Source organism: Otolemur garnettii, unplaced genomic scaffold, assembly GCF_000181295.1.
Source record: "Otolemur garnettii isolate 467f Iridium unplaced genomic scaffold, OtoGar3 scaffold00065, whole genome shotgun sequence".
NCBI classification, from domain to species: Eukaryota; Metazoa; Chordata; class Mammalia; order Primates; family Galagidae; genus Otolemur; species Otolemur garnettii.
The window spans coordinates 9,926,863-9,950,931 of NW_003852460.1; the positions used below are offsets into that span (position 1 = coordinate 9,926,863).

General features: G+C 43.4%; 1 protein-coding gene across 3 annotated transcripts in view; it reads left to right on the forward strand.

Moving 5' to 3' along the window:
* The window catches only part of PRPS2 (phosphoribosyl pyrophosphate synthetase 2), a 33,115-nt gene extending 16,920 nt beyond the window's left edge, over positions 1-16,195 (forward strand). For all 3 annotated transcript variants that reach the window (XM_023515057.1, XM_012807175.2, XM_023515058.1), the window contains exons 3-7: positions 1,365-1,463; positions 2,356-2,480; positions 12,270-12,443; positions 13,376-13,535; positions 15,837-16,195. In XM_023515057.1, coding sequence (XP_023370825.1) covers positions 1,365-1,463; positions 2,356-2,480; positions 12,270-12,443; positions 13,376-13,535; positions 15,837-15,929 — 651 coding nt within the window. In that variant the 3' untranslated portion in view covers positions 15,930-16,195. The remainder of the gene's footprint in view (positions 1-1,364; positions 1,464-2,355; positions 2,481-12,269; positions 12,444-13,375; positions 13,536-15,836) is intronic.
* Positions 16,196-24,069: the final 7,874 nt, after the last annotated feature.

Sequence of the window (24,069 nt, forward strand, 5' to 3'; positions counted from 1 at the left end):
TTGAGACAGAGCCTCAAGCTGTCCCCCTGGGTAGAGTGCTATGGCATCACAGCTCACAGCAACCTCCAACTCCTGGGCTCAAGCAAGTCTCCTGCCTCTGCCTCCCAAGTAGCTGGGATTACAGACGCCCATCACAACACCTGGCTATTTTTTGGTTGCAGCCGTCACTGTTGTTTGGCGGGTCCGGGCTGGATTTGAACCTGCCAGCTCAGGTGTATGTGGCTGGCGCCTTAGCCACTTGAGCCACAGGCACCAAGCCTATTTGTTGATATTTTGAATGGAATCTTTTTTTAACCTTTGTATTTCCTTTTTTGTGGCTATTTGTTATTTATAGCAAAATGCTGAAATCTACCTAGGTGTAATCATAGGTGTGTAGTCCCTTGGATTTCTTTGATATGGACCTGTTTTATTATCTATACTATGTGACGTGGGACCTAAAGCTATAGAGAATTTGGGAAATATTTAGAAGGCTCTAGTATCAGGAAATGACAGTGCTTCTACATGTTAAATTATCAGTCCCCTTAAAGTATCTTTTCTTCAACCTGGTGGTTTTGTTTGTTTTTGAGACAGAGTCTCTGTTGCCCTAGGTGTGGCCCAGGCATAACTCACTACACCCTCAGACTCCTGGGCTCAAATGATCCTCCTGCCTCAGCCTCCTGAATAGCTGATACCACAGGCTCATGCCACTCTGCCCACCGAATTTTTCTATTTTTTTGTAGAGATGGTGGGGCTTGCTCTGTCACCCGGGCTAGTCTTGAACTCCTGGCCTAAGTGACCCTCCCACCTCGTCCACCTCCCAAAATGCTGGGATAATAGGTGTGAGCCATTGCACCTGGCCCAGCCTGCTTTTTGTTTAATTTCTGACTGCACTACCTTCCAAAGGTCAGTGTATGAATTCTTCTTTAATAGATTTCTTTGAGCTCAATCTTGGGGATCTCATGCCTCCATCCTTCTAGAACGCTCTTCTCCCGCCCTTTGCTAGCCTCACCTTGAAAGCAGTTTCCTCAGAGGGACTTTTCACAACCATCCTCTTTATGTCTTTTCTGCTATCATCTCTCTGCCAGTACCTTTGATTTCTACACATTTCTTCTGATTTTAATTATACAAATTATGATGTCACATACAAATGTCTGGTTCTTTGGTATTGTTCTGTATACTTAGTGTCAAGTACATTGTTTTGCAATAGAAACAGCAAAATGTTCGCCGAATAAAATGGAATGAAAGTACCTTTGTTGTTGCGGCGGGAGGAAGTCTCTTCCTTAGGCTTCGTTGATTCCACCTGTGATTTATCTAGCTCGTGTACATCTTCATGGAAGGAATCTAACAGTATCCATCTTTCCCTATTCTGTGTCTGTATTTTTCAGAGTCGTGCTCCGATTTCTGCAAAACTTGTGGCCAATATGCTCTCGGTGGCTGGGGCGGATCACATCATCACCATGGACCTGCATGCGTCTCAGATACAGGTGTCAGCCTCTTCTGTCTGCAGATGGTTAAGTCTTAACTCTGTTCTGTGAAATAATTTTAGAAGAAGGTACCATCACTTGTGTTTGAGTTTGTCCGTGGCTCCTCTTGACTTCTTGTCTTTACTGAACTTGGAAGTAACAATGAATACCTCCTGTCTCTACCACCACTTGGCTTCCAGTCTTGAAGAAGTCAGAATGGCTTCTTGGTAGTAAACAGTATGTAATTTTATCTCAACTTCTGGAAAAGAATTAGAATGGCAGAGTCATGATATACATTTTTCATCCTCTTCATAACTTAGTTCCTTTGTCTCTGAAACAGGCCAAATTCTACCAGGCCCACTTTGTGATAAGTAATGAACGTGAAGTACAGTAGACCCTCTGAGAGTTGGCCACCTGAGAGACTGTAGCAAACTGGTGAACATACAGAATTGGTCAGCATAAGGAACTAGGCCTCCTGCACTGAAACGTACATGTGATGCATGTCTGGTCTATGAAAATTAGGTCAACTTAAGGAGGTGGTCCGTGTCCAGAGGTGATCCAGTATAGAGGTGCTACTGTACTGGGTTTGTAATCGGTGCTTAAGGAACAACAAACCTTTCCTTCGCTGCCCTATTCCTCAGAATATAGGCCATCATGAGATAATAGAACATGCCCCAAGAGATGGTTTGGACTGAAATATGCCCCCACAACTTATCCGTCTTTGATTTAATTCTATTAAAATTAACAAAAGGGAGTCTGTTACAATGGCTTCTTTGGAATCAAAAATTCAAACGTTCTTTAATGCAGTGGTAATTATTGATTTTTAAAGCATACACCCTGGTGAGTATCATTTTAAAAAGAAAAAAAATAATAAAAATAAAACCTTGTACCATGACACTCACGTGTCCCTTAGGGATTCTTCGATATTCCTGTGGATAATTTGTACGCAGAGCCAGCCGTCCTGCAGTGGATTCGGGAAAATATCGCAGAGTGGAGGAACTGTATCATCGTGTCACCTGATGCTGGCGGAGCCAAAAGGTATCACACCGCTGCTCTGTGCAGATTCCTCTGTGTGCCGCTTGGTTTTTCTTTTCCCTGGGCATTAGATAAGGAAGCGTGCTTTCAAGGACTTACCACTTTGATTTTGCTAACGAGCAAGTAAGAAGAGTTAGAGGCCTCCCTTCCAGAGTAGAAACTTGTCATCCTTGTTAACATTTAATCCTTCAAGAAAGAAAAAAAGATACACACCATATGTATATAATTTTTTATTTTTAGCAAAGAATAGACATATTTTACGGGCTTTTTTTAAGTTAATGTTTTCCGGTTATAAAAGCAATGAGCCAAACTGTACAGGCCTTTTAATTAACAGCATGGTTGACTGAGCTAGGCCTTCCTACTACAAACACTTGGAAATGGTAGCCAAAATAGAATAAGATTTTTAAAAAGGAAATCTCTGTGCTTAGAATACCAGGAAATGGAGAGATCTGAGGCCAAGCAATGAAGAAGGGGCTGAAGGCCGTCCCCTGGTGGCCCAGCAGAAGAGTCTGCTGGCTTGGGGTGTAATGCCCACGTGGGGGACCTCATGAAGGGAGCTGAAAGGCAGGCCTCCAGCCAGCAGCGGAACAGATGCATTCTCCCTCTGAGGTAGTGGTCCCTTGGCTAGAAAATTAACATGAAAACTGGCCCCAGGCTGCAGAGCCCCTGCAGAGCATGACCTGGTATCTGATGACCAACAGTAGAAAACCAAGAGGGCACGGTCCACCCAGAACCAGCGTGTACATACAGCAGGGCGGCCGCCAATACCGTGGGATAATAGATAATAATACCTAGTGCTAGACTAGGAAATCAGCAAGTTTAAAAGGAAACTAGGGCGAAAAAGATTAGAACCGACCTGGTAGTAACAGCACAGTGGTGGTGGCACACTCAGGGCAGACGTGCTGGGCAGCCTGTCTAACACTCCTGGGAAATAGGTCCAGGCCTGGACGAGCAGTCAGGGCATGTGGCGTTCAGGAGCAGGGCTGACACCAGTAAGAGGATACTGATCTGATCCTCGGTGTTTGCTGCAAGCTGAGGCTTACTGCCTCACTGACCTTGTAGAGCTTTGCAGATGGTATCTGGGAAGGAACAGAGGGGGACTAGAGTTTTATTGCCATGGAAGGGAGAAGTAGGAGAGGCCTCTACACTCTAGCCCAGCAAGAAAGGAAAGGAGCTCAAAAATGTGCACGAATGCACATGTGATGAGTGTGACAAGCGTCCATCAGGCTTTAGGATGACTTGAAAATCAAAAGCTTTCCCTCATTTAGCCCTCATCTGCCTAAAGCCCAGCCAACAACCTGAATCAAACATGGAAGCTTAGGAGTAGCCCAGAAAGTGGTCCAAATGCCCATTCGGGGAAGTGCGGGTCCCAATTCTCTGAAGGGTCCTAGCCATTCTGCTCTAAGCTGCCATCCAGTGGCTGCTTGGGATAGAGGACGGGGAAGAACGGGCCATACAGCTGGAGGTGGGCCTCTGGTAACAGTAGGACAGGGCCGTGGACTATAGGGAGACGCAAATGAATAAAAGACAGGAGCAGGAAAGTTGTAAGGACTCCAGATGGGTAGCGATGGGGTGGAGAGCATCGCTGTGTCACATAGCCCAGTACTTACCCTAAAGTGCGTGGTGGTGACAAGAGTGCCCTTGGCCGGGGCATTGTGATTTCATCACACTGAGTGTTGTCTGCTTAAAAATGTGAGCAACATTTTGGAGTCATTTCTATTAGTAATGCCTACATTTTATTTGGGAACTTCCGTACGTCATATGGTGGAATCTACATTCAAATATGGCAAGTGCAGTGGCCCAGTGGAAGGTTAGAGGTGGGCCAAGGGGTAAGAAGTTTGTAGTGATAGCTTTGTTGAGCTGTAATGCAGATCCCTAAAATTCACCCATTTAAATCACTGAGCTCAGTGGTGGTTTATATACAGTAGAACCTCCACAGTTGACTGCCTCCCTACACTGACCACCTCCTTAAGTTGACATAATTTTCATAGACCTGACATGCACCACGTGTATGTATCAGTGCAGTAGGTCGCATGTTGGCCACCTGTATAGGTTGAGCCGTTTGGCACAGTCCCTTTGGTGGTCAACTTACAGAGAGGTTCTACTATATTCACAGGTTTGTGCAACCATCACCAGTATTTAATTCCAGAACATTTTCATCACCCCCAAAAGAAACCCTGTACCCATGAGCAGTCACTCCTCATTACTTCCCCTGCCCCGTCCCCAGGCAGCCACAAATCTACCTTCTGTCCCTACAGAACTGCCTTTTTGAGACTCTCTATCAATCCATCATACGTGGCCTTCGTGTCTGGCATGTTTCCTTTCTTAACTAGAAAATGTTACTTTGGCAGCTAATCAGCCCCCAAATAATAGACTCCACCAACTTGTAAGGTGTTTTCCTAGACCAAACCCACTTTTATATACATGGTCTAAAAATACCATACATGCCCTTAGCAGAAATTCAAGCAGCACAAAAGGGAACTGTCCCCAATTTGCTTCTTTAGACACCACTGTTCTTTCCAGTATCAGAATTATGTTATTTAACACACATCCCCATTTTTATTTTGCACAAATGGTAATGTGCTGTCCATCCTTTATCAAAAACTTAGTTACTTGAGGGATTTAGTAGGTTAAAAAGGAAAAAAAAAACTTATTTGGTCTGTGTCAACAATGATTCCCTGGCTGTGCAATGGAGTTGCTTTATGGTTTTTTTTTTTTATAAATGTTCAGTGATGTCCTCTTGTGTGCATGTATTGTAATTCCTGTTAATAACAGTGCTGGTACCCACCGTGCATATTGTGGTTTGCACTACTAAACACAGCTCTCCAGCAGCATACTTGCTTTGACCTCTTGTATACACATGCAGGTAGGATCCGTTCCCAGAAGTAGCATTGCCAACTAAAAGAGCACAAGCCATTTTAGTTTTGATGGGCAGTGACAAAATGTGGTTTTTCCAAAACGATATCCCAGTTGATGTTCCATCAGGTCCAGATGCCAGTGACTTTGTCCACAGTCTCACTCACCCAGTGGGTTGTCAGGCAGTTTGACTTTATAAACCAGGTGAGTGATCTGCGGGGATCGCTCCCTGTGACTTCAGGCGGCTGCAGTGCCCTTTTGGAGCGCTGATTGCCTGAAAGAGGTCCGTTCATCCTTTTCGCCTGTTGTTCTGTGGGCTGCAGGCCTTTCCTCTGCGTTGTCAAGAGTTCTGCGTAGTCCCGAGAGCACAGCTTTGTTTCTTGGGTATGTTGCAAGTATTTCTCCAGGTGTTTCCTTCCTTTCCTTTTTTTATATTTTTATTCTCTGCAGAACTTTTAAAACCTTCTTACATAGTCCTACTTGTCTTTTCACATTATGGCTTCTGGGCTTATGAAGGATTCAACCTTCTCTTAAAATGCTTCTCCCGTGCTTTTTATGGTTGCCTTTTTCTTTCTCGGTGTTCTAATTTTTCTTCTATCTGAAATTTACTTTGTAGTAAAGACTGAAATAAGAATCCACTCCCCTCCCCCCGTCGTGTTGTTCCAGAACTATTTCTCACATAATTGACTTCTTTCCTATTGATTTGAAATGACATCTCTGATTATATACTGAGTTCCCAGTTCCAAATAGACAGCTGTTTGCCGGCTCCCACTTTTAAAAAATGCAGAATAGACTAACCAGAGTGAATGGCCAGGCCGGAGATGGTTTGTTCAGACCCCCTGCAAAGTAGGCCTCACTCAGCCCACTTCTTCCTCTACCAGGAAAGTCAAGCTTTTGGGGGGGGGGGCAAGTGTACATTGTGGAATTTTTGCCACCTTGAGTTTTTCCCAGCATTTCTGCTCTGTATCATTATCCTGGCATTCTAGGGTGGGGTGTTCCCCAACTGACAATCCATCTCAGAACAGCCTGCAGGTAATAATACACAGTACGTGCACTTGACGGTGTCATCTGCAGCTTCTTTGCTTGGTGTGAAGAGTCGTATTTTGTCAAAGAAAACACTATAAATACCTCTTGACAAATTAGAGCTTCTTGCTTTAAAAAAAAAGTTTCAAGGCCTCAGTCATTCCAGGTAAAACTTAATATCACCACAGGAGGTCACTCTTGGGTTGTCTTTGAAGCTTGATTGAGTTGACTGCTAATTAAAAACGAAGTCGAGAGGGAAACATACCTACCACTACTGGGATAGCAAATACCAACCTAAAAGTAGAATGGGCAGCGGCTGAGACTGCATAATTCAGACTTATCTTTTTTTCCCGATTGTATGATCTATGGAAATGCTCTATAGAAAATTTGGAAAGTTAGAAGAAAAAAAAAATTTTTTGAGACAGCGTCTCACTATGTCAACCTCAGTAGAGTGCTGTGGCGTCACAGTTCACAGCAACCTCAAACTCTTGGGCTTTAGCAATTCTCTTGCCTCAGCCTCCCCAGTAGCTGGGACTACAGGCACCCACCACAATGCCTGGCTATTTGTTGTTGTTGTTGTTGTTGTTGTTGCAGTTGTCATTGTTACTCAGCTGACCCAGGCCAGGTTCGAACCCGCCAGCCTGAATGTATATGGCCAGTGCTGTAACCACTGTGCTATGGGGGCCAAGTCAGGAAGAAGAAAATTTTAACTATTTTTTCTCTCTCTCAGCGATACCACTATGAATAATTGGTATATTGCGTATCTGTCCCTTCTAAGAGAGTACCTACACGCACAGCACGCACAAAGAAAAATGAATCTCAGTGGTGCCCATAGCTCACGGGGTAGGGCGCCAGCCACATACACCAAGGCTGGTGGGTTCAAACCCAGTTGGACCAGCTAAAACAACAATGGCAACCACAACAAAAAAAATAGCCAGGCATAGTGGCGGGCACCCGTAGTCCCAGCTACTTGGGAGGCTGAGGCAAGAAAATTGCTTAAGCCCAAGAGTTTGAGGTCGCTGTGAGCTGTGATGCCACTCTACAGTGCTGTGAGCACTCTACCCAGGGCAACAGCTTGAAATTCTGTCTCAAAAAAGAAAAAGAAAAAAGAATCTAATGTGCTATAAGAAATTAAAATCAAACTTTATGATCTGGGCACTGTAGCTCAGTGGTTAGGGCGCTGGCCCTGCAGACCAGGGGTGGTGAGTTTGAACCTCACCTGGGCCTGATTAAGGAAAAAAAAAGAAAGAAAAAACCAAACTGTGTATATCCATACATATATATCTCATTTTGTTCTAGCTTTTTCTGCCTAAGATTTCAGTGTGATATGTCAGTACCATTTGTGAAATTAGCTTTCTTTACTTGGCGTTTAAATAGCTTATCTTTTTATGAAATTGGCATGTAAATAGTAGTACTGTATATGTTTTAAGATGATTATGGGGCAAACTTTGATCAGCCTTCAAATTAATTTTTTCCCAATTAAATCCTTACATAAGGAAAGTTGATAGCTAGACAGCTTTGGAAATGAAGGGTATCTACTAGGGCGACCGTGGTTTTTATTCCACCTAAAGGATGATTTTTTTTTATTTAAGAGTAGGAGAAACATGGCTGTCATCAGAGTAACGCTTCTCTTTGCTTCCAAGGACATTTGGACATCTGAAATCGGTGTCTTGTTTTCTTCCCTGTCTTTAAGTTTACTCCCTTTCCTGTTATCCTGATTAATGACATATTTGGATTTATTATTGTGTGCTTTAAAACCATGGCCAAGTATACTTTTTTTCCTCCACAAACCAGACATTATCATTAGTATTATGGTTTTATACAATCAACAGGTTTTTCAGATTTTTCCACATATTAGCCAATATCATCGTTCACCTTCTCCTCCTCCCATATCTCAATATATCTGCTATCATTTTCCTTTTATTTAAGTTGCATTTTCCTTTCCTTAAGTTGTATGTTAGAAATTAAATCTCTGGTTGTATACTTTGGCTGAAAATATCTTTATTTTGCCCTCCTGGCATTTATTTTCTCATATCACATTGTTGATATTATTCTACTACCTTTTGGCTTCTGCTGGAGGAGTTGGCCATCAGTCTGATCGCTATTCCTTTCTAGGAAATACGTCTTAGTGTCTTTGTCCTTTGCCTCTCTTAAGACTTCTTGGTCTTCTACAGTTTATTTCTATTGCTTGGGGATTCATTTGTGGGGCTTACTAAATCGGAGGATTAGTGCCTTTCTCTTCTGTTTCCTGGGCTGGATCCTGGACAGTGTCTTGATCTCTGTCTTCTAAATGTACTATTCTCTTTTCAGGCATTTTCAATCACTTTAGGCTCCTTTTTAGCTCATTCCAGCATGTCTTTGCCATTATGATTTGGTTACATTGTTTCTGGTGGCTGTCACTTCTGGTGCCTTGGAGCCTTGTGACTGTCTTCTGTGAAATCCTCAACTTCATTAGAATTTGATCATTATAATCTTTCCAAGAGGATTTGCATTTGTCATTGCCAGCTACGTTGGAGTGCTAATCCAAAGTATCCCTTATAAATTAAACTCTCCACTTGAGGGTTTTCATCACACACGTAATAGGAATTTGGACGAACAACCCTCAGGAGAGCCAAGATGTGGTTTTGAACTCTCGAGAGAGAACTAACCCCTTCCACTCAGCATCGAGTTTGAGACAGGTAAGCAGCCATCCTGCTCCCATGTGGGCAGCAGGTTTATTTCATTCCTTGTTGCTCTGAAGGAAGAACCTTTGCTTTCCCTGTGTCAGCTGGGCCCTAGGCTTGCTTTTTCATCCCCCATGTCTCTACCAGCAAAATAGAAGCTTGAACTCATTCAGGGCTCCTCAGAAACCCACAGAGCAAGCACTCTGTTGCATATCAGCTTCTCAGGACAACCCTATTCTACATCCTCTGCCTCTGACGATTCCTGCTGTCATTCCACCTTGGTGATATGTTTGTAGAGACAGCTCCCTCATAGTGTAATCTAGCAATGTAGTTTGTCTCCGGTGAAGGATGATGAGGCTGCCTAGTCTGCCAGAGCACCAAAGAACTCAAAGAAATATCATCTGGAAGCAGAGCTCTGTCTGTTTGCAATAAAGTTGGCTTTCCCTTAGGTCACATTTTCACATATGTCTCTTACTTGAGATAGCAAATGTCTTTGCTAATTCTAATGGAGAAAAAGAACATTGAGACTTCAAAAGAGGGTAGCTGAAGCTGTTAAAATATTAGCTGAATAAGTTACACACAGAGTTACTGTACGACCCAGGAATTCCACTCTGAGGAGCATGCCCAAAAGTCTTCAAGACAGGGCTCGGCGCCTGTGGCTCAAGTGGCTAAGGCGCCAGCCACATACACCTAAGGTGACGGGTTTGAATCCAGCCCCGACCCGCCAAACAACAAGGACGGCTGCAACCAAAAAATAGCCAGGCGTTGTGGTGGGCGCCTGTGGTCCCAGCTACTTGGGAGGCGGAGGCAGGAGACTCGCTTGAGCCCAGGAGTTGGAGGTTGCTGTGAGCTGTGAAGCCATGGCACTCTACCCACGGGGATAGCTTGAAGCTCTGTCTCAAAAAAAAAAAAAAAAGTCTTCAAGACAGCAACTCAAACAGATATTTGCGTGCCAGTGTTGACAGCAGCACTGTTCACCATAACCAAAAGGTAGAAACAACCTATGTGTCCATCAACAGGATGTTACTCAGCCTTGAAAAGAATGAAGTACGGATACATGCGGCAACATGGAGGAACCTTAAAAACTTTAGGCTAAGTGCAAGAAGCCAGACAAAAAGGGTCACTTATTGTATGATTCCATTGATGTGAAAAGTCCAAAAAAGGCAAATGCATAGAGACAAAAAGTAGATCAGTGCTTGGCAGGGCATGGAGAGAGGGGAGACGGGGGAGGGACTGTTTAGTGGGTGTAGGGGGTTTCCTTTTGGTATAATGAAATGTTCTGGAACTAGATACAAGTAATAGTTGTACATCATTGTGCGTGTACTTAATGTCATTTATCTGTACACTTCAAAGTGGTTCAGAAGATAAATTTTATTTCATATATATTTTCCCACAGTTGAAAAAAAATACATAGGCTACGTTGGAAGTCTTCAGAAATAGGGAAAGATAGCCTAGAGCACCTAGTCCCCTTCCCTTCTGGGAGGAGTAGATTCCTCCCAGACATTTGCCCGCTCTGTCCTTGATTAGAACACACAGGAAGCTCCACTCCTGGTCACCATATGGGGATGACACAGCACATAGGACCAGTACTTTAAAAAATAATGTATAGAGGTTGTATATTCCATGCATTGCATCTTAAATAGGCTGTGTATATATCAGTTCCTCAAATGCTTTTTCATCTAAATTGCATAATGATGATTGTTATTTTGAAAACTGAAATAGGAAAACCTTTTGTTAGGGGAGGATAGAGGGGTGAGGCAGGGTCTTGCTCTGTTGCCCAGACAGGAGTACAGTGTTGTGGTCTAGTTCATGGCCTCCTCCAATCCTCAGACCCAAGTGATCCTCTTGGCTCAGCCTCCCAAGTAGCTAGGACTACATTCACATGTCACCATACTCAGCTTTTTTTGGGTAGAGACAAGGTCTTACTCTCACCTCAGACTAAAGTACAGGGTGTGATCATAGCTCACAGCAGCTGTGAACTGCTGGGCTCAAGTGATCAATCCTTCCTTGGCCTCCGGAGTAGCTGGGACTACAGGTACACTCTACCACACTCAGCTAATTTTTGTATTTTTTATAGAGGCAAGATCTAAGTTGCCCATGTTGGTCTTGAACTCCTAGCTTCAAGAAATCCTCCCAAAGTACTAGGATTACAGACATGACTCACTGTGCCTGTCCAGGAATAGGAAAATCTTAATGTCACATTCTATCTACAGCATTATTGTTTAAATAATTTTCACCATTTAAATCTACTCTTTTGCTGAGCTTGATGGTTCATGCCTATAACCCTAGTATTCTAGGAGGCTGAGGCAGGTGGATCGCTTGAGCTCAGGAGTTAGAAACTAGCCTGAGCAAGAGCCAGATCCCATCTCTACTAAACAGAAAAACTAGCGGGGCTTGTGGTGGGGACTGGTAAGTCCTCCCAGCTACTTGGAAGGCTAAGGCAGGAGGATCGTTTGAGGTCGTTGTGAGCTATGATGCCATAGCAGTCTACCAAGGGTGACAAAGAGAAACTCTGTCTCAATCAGTCAATCAATTAATGCATTCTTCACCAGACAATCCAAGATTTCTAGAGCTCACTAACAAGTCCCGCCTGCCCACCTCCGCTTCCTGTTGCCAGCTCAGCCCCTCCTGAGCCAATGAGTTTTGTTGCTTAGGCTGGATTCAAACTCCTGGGCTCAAGTGCTCCTCCAGCCTCAACCTCTTGAGTAGCTGGAACGACTGATGTGTACCACTGCGTCTGTATCAGTGACTTTTGAGCATTCGCCTTAGTTGGGCAGAGGAGCTGTTCAAGGCTTCCAGAGTCTCCTGAGGCCTCCAGTCTAATGAAGCTCATTCTCACAAGCCTACAGATTGCATGGGGGGTTTAACCAAGACTTTTGTCCCTTGTATTTTCTACAAACCAAGCAAGTGGTAGTTTATAACTACCATGCTTTAAGTGGTGCCTGTGATTTTAAAAAGTACCCACAAATACTAACAAATTAAATGTCAATTTCTTATCCAATAATTTAGCCAGGCCGTGCTGACATTCATTTCCAGCAACCACAAATGCAAGGCCCTTAACTAGCATATTTCTCCCTCGGGGTCGCTTACTGCCTGCCCCAGACCATGTGCGGCTGAGCAAGTAAGACCTGACTTTTTCAATGTCTTGAGTATGGTTGCTTGCTACATCCCTGAAATATAATTTTAAAGAATTGATTTAAAAGATTGTTTTCACTGACCGTATGAATATGTTCATTTGCGTCTTTGCCAGGGTCACGTCAATTGCAGACAGGTTGAACGTGGAATTCGCTTTGATCCACAAAGAGAGGAAGAAGGCGAATGAAGTGGATCGGATGGTTTTGGTGGGCGATGTGAAGGGCCGTGTGGCCATCCTCGTGGACGACATGGCTGACACGTGTGGTACCATCTGCCACGCTGCAGACAAGTATGTGGGGAAAGTGCCGGGACCCTTTGCTTGGACAGGGAAATGTGCCCACTTTTAGAAGTTGGACCTGTCTTTCCTAATTATCACTGGTTGCTTGGCAGTGGAATTTAGACTGAAGGAGATTCTAAGCCATTTATTTATCTTTACCATTCATGTCTGGGTAGAAAGGAAATCATGGGCTTTTAATTTTCCAAGTTCCGCTTACAGAGTATTTCAGAAAGGGTCAGAGGAGCTGCATTCCTTGACACTGAGCACGGAAGGAAAGGGGTTTGGAGCTTCTTTGGGCCCTTGCTTCCTTCTGCTTGGCCCTCATGCCAAGTTTCTTGGCCACATGGGTTTCTGGAGGATATGGAGTTGCACTGTCCTTTATGGGAGCCACCCCACTGTGCATGGCTGTGGAAATCTTGGAACGTGGCCAATGTAAAATGCACACTAGGTTTCCAAAACTCAGTATGAAACAAAGAGTATAAAACATCTTATTAATAAAGTTTTATATTGGTTATGTGCCACAATGATGTTATTTGCCTATATTGGTTTAAACCAGTGGTTCTCCACCAGGGACAATTTTACTCCCAGAGAGACATTGGGTACCATCTAGAGACATTTTTAGTTGTCATGATTGAGGGAATGGGGGTTTCTATGGGGCCAGGGATGCTGCTGAATTATACTATTCAATGAATGAATGAACAAGAAAGCCCACATGGCAAAGAATTATCTGGGCTCAAATGCCAAGATTGAAAATCCCTTATTTAATGGGATACAAAGTGTTTTGCTAACATAGATCTTAAAGATCCTATTCTAGGCTAACATATGTGAGCGCAGTTTTGCCTTCTCCTTTAGGGAACACGCTTTTGCCTTTACCATGCATACTAGAGGAGAGTATTTCAAGAATTCATGGCACTTATAATTTTATATCTTCTGCTATTTTATAGGCTACTCTCAGCTGGAGCCACCAAAGTTTATGCTATCCTTACTCATGGGATCTTCTCTGGGCCAGCTATTTCTAGAATAAATAATGCTGCTTTTGAGGCTGTTGTTGTCACAAACACAATTCCACAAGAGGACAAAATGAAACACTGCGCCAAGATTCAGGTACTGTCTGTGCTGCAGGGAGAACAAGGCAGTGAGTCACCTACTTGACATCCCTAAGGGTAGCTTAGAGTCTTCTGTGTGTGTGGCTTCTTGCTAAGGCAGATGCTGGCAAAGGTTTCAGCTTCTCATGACAACAGTATATAAATCACATTGGATGTCTGAGAATGGCCAGGGCCAGCAGAGGTCAGTGATCCCTACTTAGAAATAGCTAGTGGATAAAATCACAATAGAAAAACAGTCAGAAACAGGCTACACTAAAGCTAAAGATGGAATTACCATGTGACTCAACAATTCCACCCCTAGGTATATACTCTCCAAATCTGGAAACACATTCAAACAAAAAGTTGTACATGGGCCGGGTAAGGTGGCTCAGCCTATAATCCTAGTACTATGGGAGGCTAAAGCAAGAGGATCCCTTGAGCTCAGGAGTTCGAGACCAGCCTGAGCAAGAGCAAGACCCCATTTCTACTAAAAATAGAAACATTAGCCAGGCATTATGGCAAGCACCTGTAGTCCCAGCAACTCAGGAGGCTGGGACAAGAGGATCTCTTGACCCCAGGAGTTTGAGGTTGCTGTGAGCTAGGCTGAGGCCAAGGCACTCTTGCCTAGGGCAACCAAAAACAAAAAAACTTAGACATGAATATTCACAATAGCACTCTTCAGATAGCCAAAGAGTAAACACACCCAACTGTCCATCGACAAATGGATAGATAACTAAAGTGTGGTCTGTTGCCACCATGGAATATATTCACTCAGCCTTTTAAAGGAAGGAAATTCTGTCACATGCTATAGCATGGATGAATGTTGAAAACATTATGCTAAGTAGAAAAAAGCCAGACACAAAAAAAGGAATATTGTGCTTCCACTTACAGGAGGTACTAGGATAGGAAAAGTCATACAGGTGAAGTAGAATGGCAGTGACTAGGGACTTGGAGGTAGGGGGATGGGGAGTTATTTAATGGGTACAGTTTTTGCTTGGGATGATAAAGTTTTGGAAATAGATGATAGTGATTATTACATAACATTGGGGATGTAATTGATGTCACTGAGTTATATGCTTAAAAATGGTTAAAATGGCAAATTTTATATTGTCTATTTTAGCACAGTAAGAAAAGGGGAGAATGGGGAAGTAGTGTTCCTTCCTGTTCCTTTTGATTGGATGTCCACAGGTCACCAGAGAGCTGAAAGTTATATTCTCATGCCTGAGTAGCAGTAGCTTAAGTTGGGAGTTGGTACATTACAGCTCACAGACCAAATCCAGCCCATCATCTGGTTTTGTGACTATAGTTTTATTGGAGCATAGCCATGCCTATTCATTTATGTGTGGCCTGTGACTACTTTTACGCTACAGTAGCAGAGTTGAGAATCTGTGATAGAGACTATCTGGCCGAGGAAGCCAAAACTCCAGTAGACCCTCCATAGTTAACCACCTCCTTAACTTGACCTAATTTTCATAGATTGGACATGTACCATATGTACATACAGTATAGTAGGCCTAGTTCCTTAGGTGACCACCTCTATATGTTGACCTCTTTGGTACAGACCCTTGAGTGATCAACTTATAGAGACTGTATTATATTAACTATCTGTTCTTTATACAAAAGTAGTTTGCTGATCCCTGAGTTAGGTGATCACAGTTGTGCTCTCAAATGACACAGTCACCATTTTTTCAGAAACAGAAAAACTTTACATATAATGATTGAGTAAAATTAATTATAAAACAATAGATGTCCCTAGGAAAAAACTGTTTGTGGTTAATACTCTAAAAAAGCCTTTGAGTCTGTGCACTGAAAATTTCCTTTCCTGGATCTCCTATGGCTTTGGTTTAACAGGTTGTAATTTGAAGACACACCCCAAGGCTGTCTGGCCTCAAAAGAAAGGGGCTTGAGAGGTTTTGATAGTAATACATCTTGTGTGCTGGAGAAATTGCTTCTCAGCTTTCTGATTTTTCGGGGATTTTTTTGTTTGTTTTTAGAGACAGCATCTGAAGCTGTCGCCCTGGGTAGAGTGCTGTGGCGTCACAGCTCACAGCAACCTCAAACTTGTAAGCTTAAGCAATTCTCTTGGCTCAGCCTCCCAAGTAGCTGGGACTATAGGTGCCTGTCATAACACCCAGCTATTTTTTGGTTGTAGTTGTCATTGTTTGGCAGGCCCGGGCTGGATGCAAATCTGTCAGCTCCGGTGTATGTGGCTGGCGCCCTAGCTGCTGAGCTATAGGCGTCAAGCCAACTTTTCAGTTTTTAAAGAACTCTAAATATCTTACTTTTTTCCTCCCTTCTGTTTTTTTTTGTTGGCTTTTAGGTCATTGACATTTCCATGATCTTGGCAGAGGCGATCCGAAGGACGCACAATGGGGAATCTGTGTCCTACCTGTTCAGCCATGTCCCACTATAAATCCAGAATGGGAAGTGTCCAGCAAGCCCACGCTGACTTCTGATTTGTTTTTGTTTGTCTGATTTTTTAGCTTTAGGGCTCAGCAATGACAGGATAATCACTGGCAAAAGCATCAGGTCTTCGTATACTCTCAGATTCATTGTTCCCTCTTTTAAAGCTCAAGATCATTTCTTTCCAGTGTTTTGGGGAAGGTGGTAGTTATTTGGTCTTTAAGTGAACTATCTTAAATAAAAAATGGCTCAAGGAGTAGGGCGCCAGCCCCATATGCTGGAGGTGGTAGGTTCAAACCCAGCCCTGGCCAAAAAAAAAGAAAAAAAGTTTTTGTCATCTTCACTTGTTCTAACAAGTGATCTTTTCCTTTGTTCTCCCAGTACTTTGCGGCAACAGCTTTCAAACATATAATTTCATTGCTACTTCGAGGTTACCAAAGGTGACTTCAGATGAAAGCCTTCTGTGTAAATATATTAAATATAATGATGATGCCTATGGACATTTGGGTAAAACCCTGTATAGAATTAGCCCTTTACTTTGGAGTAAACGATAGAAAATTTAAATACCGTGAATTTTGAATTTTTCTTTTTGGCAGCCATCTTGGTTATTGTGCTTAATTTGGACCAAATTTTATTTAGCTTACTATGGCCACAGATACATTTATTTTCTGTATAGCAGAGGCAATGCAATTCTATATCATTTTTTTTAATTACCACTCTGCAACATGTTATAACTGTCACTTACCCAAAATGTCATGACCTGAAATTCCAAAATTTATGTTCAGCAATTGCTGTCATTCGGAAATCTGGGGGGATCTAGTCTCTGAGCTCCTTGTCACGTTAATGCTCCCTGCTGTCCATCCCAGTGGACCATTCTTTAGAATGGGCCTCATCTCCTACTGTGTTCTTTTACATCGTGTTTTTAGCTATAGCTTTTACTTTACATTTTTCCCAGTCATTTCAGTCCTAGATATCCACTGAAATAAGACTCCCTTATATCCCCTCAGATTTCCTATTCTAATCTTTATCTTGCTTTTGGCATAAATAAAAGGAGACTCTCATGAGTCCATTCTTAAACATGATTTTGTGAGTTTTGATCCAGTGTTCCCCTTTCTAATCGAAAGTAGCAGGTCTCTGGCAACTGATTACTTGCACTAAAGCTGTTCCATGAAAAATAGGGGTTTTCCCTGAAAAAAAGACAAAGGAGTACATTTAAACATTAGTTTTTCCAGTAGGATAATGTTTAAAAAGTGGCTCAGAAGGGTCTATGGAGGGCAGACTCACTAAAGATTGCATTCTCCATAAGGTGACCCTTACAGCATCCTTCCTCTGTGGCAGAAATCAAGGATCGGCTCTTTGTGGATTTTATTATATGCACATTGGTGGACAATAAGCTTAATTCATCAGCCCTGGAAGAAGAGGATTTGCCTTCATAGGCAAAGCCTGGGAATAATCAACAATCTCTCCCTTCTACTGAATCTTAAAAGTGGTAGAGAATCATTTCTCTGATCTAAATGCTATAGGGGGAAAAATGGAATCTATGTAGGTCATTAACAAACTTAAACAGCCGTTATTCGGGTTTTAAACTTCACTCTGGCAGAGGTTGAAGTTAGAAAATGTTGTTTTGGTTGTTGCAGAAACTAACATTTTGCTGTACCTTAAAGTGGCTTCTGAGAAAGAATGACAGTGTAGCTTAGTAAAGTCAGCGGTGCAATACAGATTGACTATATCTAGAAAGAGTTGACTTGAGATGTGTAAAGAGTGTATTTTGATGTCATGTAACTTTTATGTTTGATAATTGTATGACGTCTGTGTTTCTCGGGATTTCTATGCGTATATGCAATAAAAGTGTGCTTGTAAAGTTGCATAAGTGGACAGCTTGGCATAGAAGTGTGCAAGTGTAAACATGTGGACGGGACTAAAGCCAGTTGATTGAGTAAAAGGTAATGATTTTTATCTAAGATGTTTAATGGCCAGGAATGTATAGAGCTAGTTTTATAATAATGATTTTCAGATACAAAAACAAGATACAGAACTTTGCATTGGCATCCTCTGAATTAAGAACTGATGGTTTCTGTCAGTCTTTAGGTCTACTTTTATATTTTAAAATACTTCTGAATACTTTTTTTTTTTTTTTTTTTTTTTTGGGACAGAGCCTCAAGCTGTCCCCCTGGGTAGAGTGCCGTGGCATTACAGCTCACAGCAACCTCCAACTCCTGGGCTCAAGCGAGTCTCCTGCCTCCGCCTCCCAAGTAGCTGGGACCACAGGCGCCCGCCACAACGCCTGGCTATTTTTTGGTTGCAGCCGTCATTGTTTGGCGGGTCCGGGCTGGGGATTCGAACCCGCCACCTTAGGTGTACATGGCTGGCGCCTTAGCCGGTTGAGCTATAGGCGCCGAGCCCTGAATACTTTTATGAACTAATTACACTGGACTCAGCCATACAACGTGGAGATTCCATTCAACAAAGCTGATGAACTCCGCCTTGGGAGCAGTGGAGTTCCACACCTCTCTGGTTCCTTGCTGCTCCAATGTGGAAACCTGAGGCTTCCAAATATATCGGTCCTGCTGAAGTCTACTGAAGGGGGCTGGGCTTGGCATGTATCTAGCTAGAAAGGGAAGCCAGAGAGAAGAATATACCAAAGTTGTTTAGCCTCCAACTTATATTAGTCTACTAATAGATGACAACTTTTCTTCGTTAAATATGATGTCAACTAGATCCAGGAATGTACTATTTGCAGCGCTTGTACTGATTTAGGTATAGGATTTTAAGATCCTCCAACATTGTACTAAAATATTTCAATAAATCCTGCTGACAACTTTCTTTGACAGTTTGTGTCCTCATTGTGGATGTTTTGACGGAGTGATGTGTTGATGCCATACCCGAAAATGTTTGCTACTTTATGATTATAACCCAGCAATGCAAAATTACAGAGAAGTCAGGCGTTAACTGAAGGCAGCTCTTCTCCAGTTTGAAGGTGTTTCTTTCTGAAAGACTTACTAGTAATCACGGCTCCCCAAAGCACAACAGCTGTGCCACATAAGGCATCCAAGTTGTTAATTCTAGGTGTTTCCTGTAAAATCAAGGGTTGCATGGTGTATTTACACGTCAAAGTAGCCATGTTCGGTGTCCATCTGTGGGAGCAGACCAAACTGAAATGTAGGCTGCAGAAAAGTTGTTCATGTGCTTTGATTGCAGAAGCACCTAGAACACTTCGGTTCACTCCCGTGGGGAACAAAGAAATTTCATAATCATATTCCACCAGTGAAGCTCAGCTTTAAAGTATGAATAGCAGTGAGGGTGGCAATATGTCTTAAAGTCGCAGTGAAATCTGAAGGACTACAACCAGGTTTCTGTCAAAGGAAACTGTTTGGATCACAGTGCAAGAGAACAGGGTAGAAGGTACTAGAAAGGCAGAGGGGCAGTGAAGGAGAGGTGGAAGCCAAAAACACTTCACCAGCTTTACCATTGCGCTGAATAATGCTGTCATGCCTCTTCGGAGATGTTTGGTCTCCTCTTCAAATCCCACCTAATCCACTGGTTACCTCCAAGGGGCCTGGACGTGCAGAGGCACACATGCAGAGGGTCTAGTCAGGCAGGGCTGGGTGCAGGGACCACCATCACTAGATGGTACTTTGTGGCAGAATTTCCCAGAAGCTCGGGCTGTGTTCCAGCACAGACTGCAGAGGGTGCATGATGTGTTTGCAACAGGACATCGGGTGAAGATGGGAGCTAAGGCTGAGACCATGACCACATCTTTTTGTCTAAACTGCATGGAACTAAACTGCAGGTGCGGTGACTCATGCCGCAATCCCGGCACTTGGGGAGGCCAGGGTAGGAGGTTCACTTGAGGCCAGGAGTTTGAGCCTAGCCTGGTCAACATAGCAAGGCGTGCCTCTACAAAACCACCCAAGGAACAAGAAAAACAAACCACTTCCAGAAGTCAGTAGGGTCCCTCCTTTCACAACAAATACTCATCGACTTAGCTCCCTGTCCCCTGGAATACTCCTCCTGTCTCCTGCCCTTGCTTTCCGAGGCCACTTTCAAGTGGTCTGCTTTATCGCAGGCTTTGAGCTCTATTTTCTCTTCTGAAAGAACAGGATGCTCACGAACACGCTGTCACCAGAGTTAAAAAATCAAGAACAACTTTGGTTGCTTAATCCCTCCGTGCCTCAGTTTCCCTGTGTATAAAATGGGGATAATATTGCCTCTCGGGAGTGTAAGGAGGACTGAAAGATAGTATCTATGAAGTGCTTAGAGTTGGTTTATACATTAACTTCAACTTTTAGAGCAAGCTTCTTGAATCTTCCCTTTGAAAGAAGCTTCTTGAATCTTCCCTTTGAAAGAATGCATAGAACTTTTTCCTGTGACTTGTATCATTAAAGAAAACGTATGTTATGAAGAGCCAAGATTTACACGTATTTTTTAGGAATTCTGCCTAGAGGGGGAACATAATCCCTTGCCTGCCACCTGAGAAGAGGTACATTGTCTAGGCATGTGACTTCTTCAGTCAAGGGTAGCATTTAGAAATAGTTGCACATTGAAAAGATTTTCTAGCTGGATGTAGTGGTGGTACCTGTAGTCCCAGCTACTTGGAGACTGAGGCAGGAGGATCACTTGAGCCCAGGAGTTCAAAACCAGCCTGAGCAACAAGTGAGACCCTGTCTCTTAAAAAAAATACTTCCAGGGTGACTCCTGTGGCTCAAGGAGTAGGGTGCCAGCCCCATATACCAGGTGTGAAGGGTTCAAGCCCGGCCCTGGCCAAAAACTGCAAAAAAAAAAAAACTACTTCCAAAGGACTGTAGAAACAACAGGTAGGAGCAACTGGCACGTGACTGCAGAGCCTGGGATCCACTGAGGCCGTTGACAACAGCCTGATTCCATCCTAGCCCTCGCTCACCATCCCATCACAAAGACAAGCAGAAGCGGTGGCCCATATAAACAGAAAACGTCACTCTTCCAACAACTGAGTTCTGTGGCCCAAAGAAAAACCAGCTGAGCTAATTTTATGTTTTAAAGGGGTGATAAAAAAGAAGATAAGCGAGTGGAAAATGTAGTGCAGCAGGAAGTTCCCTAAACCGGCAGCCTAGTGACCTAGATTCTGGTTCCTGATATGCTACGAGCGAACAGCTTGGCCTGGGACAAATATCCGCACCTGAGTCTGAGCATCTCTCTGCAAAAAGGAGAGGGAAGATGACTGCTGACGTCCTCAGCGGTTTTAACAGGCTGGGGCTTCTATACAAGAATCAGCTGGAAGAGTTCTAGCTGCAGGCTGTGGTTCCCATGAGGCAAAGATGGTTGCTCCCCCACCGGGCGGGCGGCCAGCTCCTTTTGCTTTGCCTGGGACTTTTCTTGACTTTAGTACTGGAAGTCCTACATCCCAGGAAATCCCTCCATCCTGGGCAAACCTGGACATTTGGTCATCCTTGTTCCCTCTCTTCTAAGGCGGATAGTTCTGGATCCACCTTGGTAAGGAATCACATGAGCACACGGTTCTGAGCTAGTTGCAAAAGAAAAGACCGAGCAGGCTGTGTGGCAAACCCAGCAATGTGCGGGGGACCTGCAGCTCCACAGGTCTTTCAACATCTGCGTTCATCTAACTATAGAAGCTGAAGAGCCATAGTCACAAAATAAGAAAGGAAGCGGGGGGGGTGGGGGGGGAGTGCTTTTAGAAAGTACCTTCAACACCTGGCTTGCTTGCCAGTCCTTTGGCACAGCTTCCTTTAATAGAGACCCCAGGGATAGTCCAGGCAGAAGGTGGAGGATCCAGAACGTTCCCTGATGTACACTGTCCCTCGGTACATTGAGAGATTCTGACATCTGTGAGGGCTTGGCCACCTGTGTCTCAGGACATGATTCTCTGATTTTCCCTAGATAAGGAGTATTAAAGGTATTTTCTTGCAACAGAGCTAAGAATGACTATGAATTATGGAAACATTTTGAGAACTAAAACTGAATTAGCGTCACTCTACAGCAGTGTTTTTCAACCTTTTTTATCTCACAGCACACTGGAACCTATAGTTAAACTTTCACAGCATACTTAAATTATGTTGATCAAAAGTGAGACTAAAAAGGCCTCAGTGGCTCACGCCTGTAATCCTAGCATTGTTGGGAGGCCGAGGTGGGTGGATTGCTTGAGCTCAGGAGTTGGAGACCAGCCTGGGCAACATAGACTCTTTTCTCTATGAAAAATTAGTCCAGAGTGATGGCACACACCTATAGTGCCAATTTCTCAGGAGGCTGAGGCAGGAGGATCTCTTGAGCCCAGGAGTTTAGGGCTGCAGTGAGCTATGATCATGCCACTGCACTCTAGCCTGGGCAACAGAATGAGACTTGACTCAAATTAATTAATTAAAAATTTTTTTTTAAAGAATCTTGCTATGTCAGTTTATGGAAAGTGTTCCTCCTTTGGTATCTGGCCACTGTCAATATCTTATCACCCTAGCCTGCCTTCAGCAAGAATTCTGTCTGAGTTGATGTAGCAAAAATCCCTCTCACCCCTGATGTTTCCTCTCAGTAATTTTCCATCCACTGACCTCCACCCTGTTCTTCGGTTACAAATCCCCACTGGTCCTTGTTCAAGATGAACCTAATCTCTTTCCCCACTGCAAGACCCCACCACAGTCTGGGGTCCCCACACCCTTCACAAGTCTTCCCTTGAATCAAGTCTTCCTTAGTGTCTTTAACAAATGGGATGAATAGTTTTTTTCTTTAACAATACAAAATTCACAGAAAAAGTTCTATGACTTCAGAGGAATACCACTTGGCACAGGAGTAGTTTTAGATGTGTCAATAATTTCTCACTGATTTTTATTGGTGCAGCCAGGAACACAGTTTCAACCCTTGTGGGTTGGAGATGTTTTATTACGTGCACTTAAGTTAGGAACTTGAATATATCAGAAAAATCCCACTTGCTTCTTTGTTTTTTGAATCATATGAACCTTTTGGATTAGAGATATATACCAAAGGGAACATTTATATTTGTAGTCCTCTTACCTACTTTGATGCTTTCTTCTATGGCATAATGAAGCAGAGGTCTCTTTTCTTTCATTCATTCATTGACTCAATAGTCCTATATGAAACACCTGCTAATAGACCATTGTGTTAGGATGGGGCTGTCATGTAAGGACAAGATAAACAAGATACATGGATAAGGCTTACATGCATCTACCCTGAGAGTTTGCATAAATAGCTTTATGTGTCATCAGCTGAGGTTGGCAGCACTGGAAATATAATGGCCCTGTCCTATAGACATGACAATGTGTATGTGGTATGTGGAACTGTGGGATGGTCAGGAAGAGTCTGGGAATGTGGCCTTCTGAGTTTAGTTCCCAGCAGTGATTCCAACACTTTCTCCCCCTCCTCCGATTTACTGGTATATCAGGCTTTGTTCTTTTAGCATTTTGTTGCTGTGTTACTATTCTTTTGATATTAAAAAAAATCTGAAATCAGAATCATTTATATTTTGAGCCTACCAAGACTGTTATATTCAGTATTAAAATGTAAAAAGAACAAGGGACACGTGTTTAAAAAACACATGACCATATCTCTTCCAGGTGAAAAGCTTCCTTCAAGATACTCCGTGGTTTTCTTCCCCTTTCTGGTGTACTTCTGCTGTTGAACATTTTTTCCCTATATTTATTAGTTTCTTATGTTTCTTATGTATTATCCTCTGAGCCAGATTTATCCCCAGTAAACTCCCCAAGATCCATGATGGGAGGAATTTCAGAATGGTGGCCGAGGAAGGAGACTGACATGGAGTCCAACAGGAGGAGAGTGGGGAGGGCAGGTGGGGAGGGCAGGAGGGGAGGGAGATCAAATGAACCAGCCCAAGCACCAGCTTTTCCCTAGGGTCAGATACCCAGGGATAGATTCTCTCTGCTCCCTCCCCTTTGTCCCTCTGGGCATTTGCTTCCACCTCCCGGAATATTTCAGGGTTGCTTGATCCCAGCACTATTGACATTTTGACTGGATCATTCTTTGTGTCCTGTGCACTGTGGGATGTTGAGCAACATCCTTGGCCTCTACCCACTAGATGCCAGTAGTAACCCTACGCCCCACCCCACTTTGTGACAACCAAAAGACATCTCCAGATATTGCCAGTGTTCTCTGGGGTCAAAATCACCCCTGGATGGCTCGGCGCCTATAGC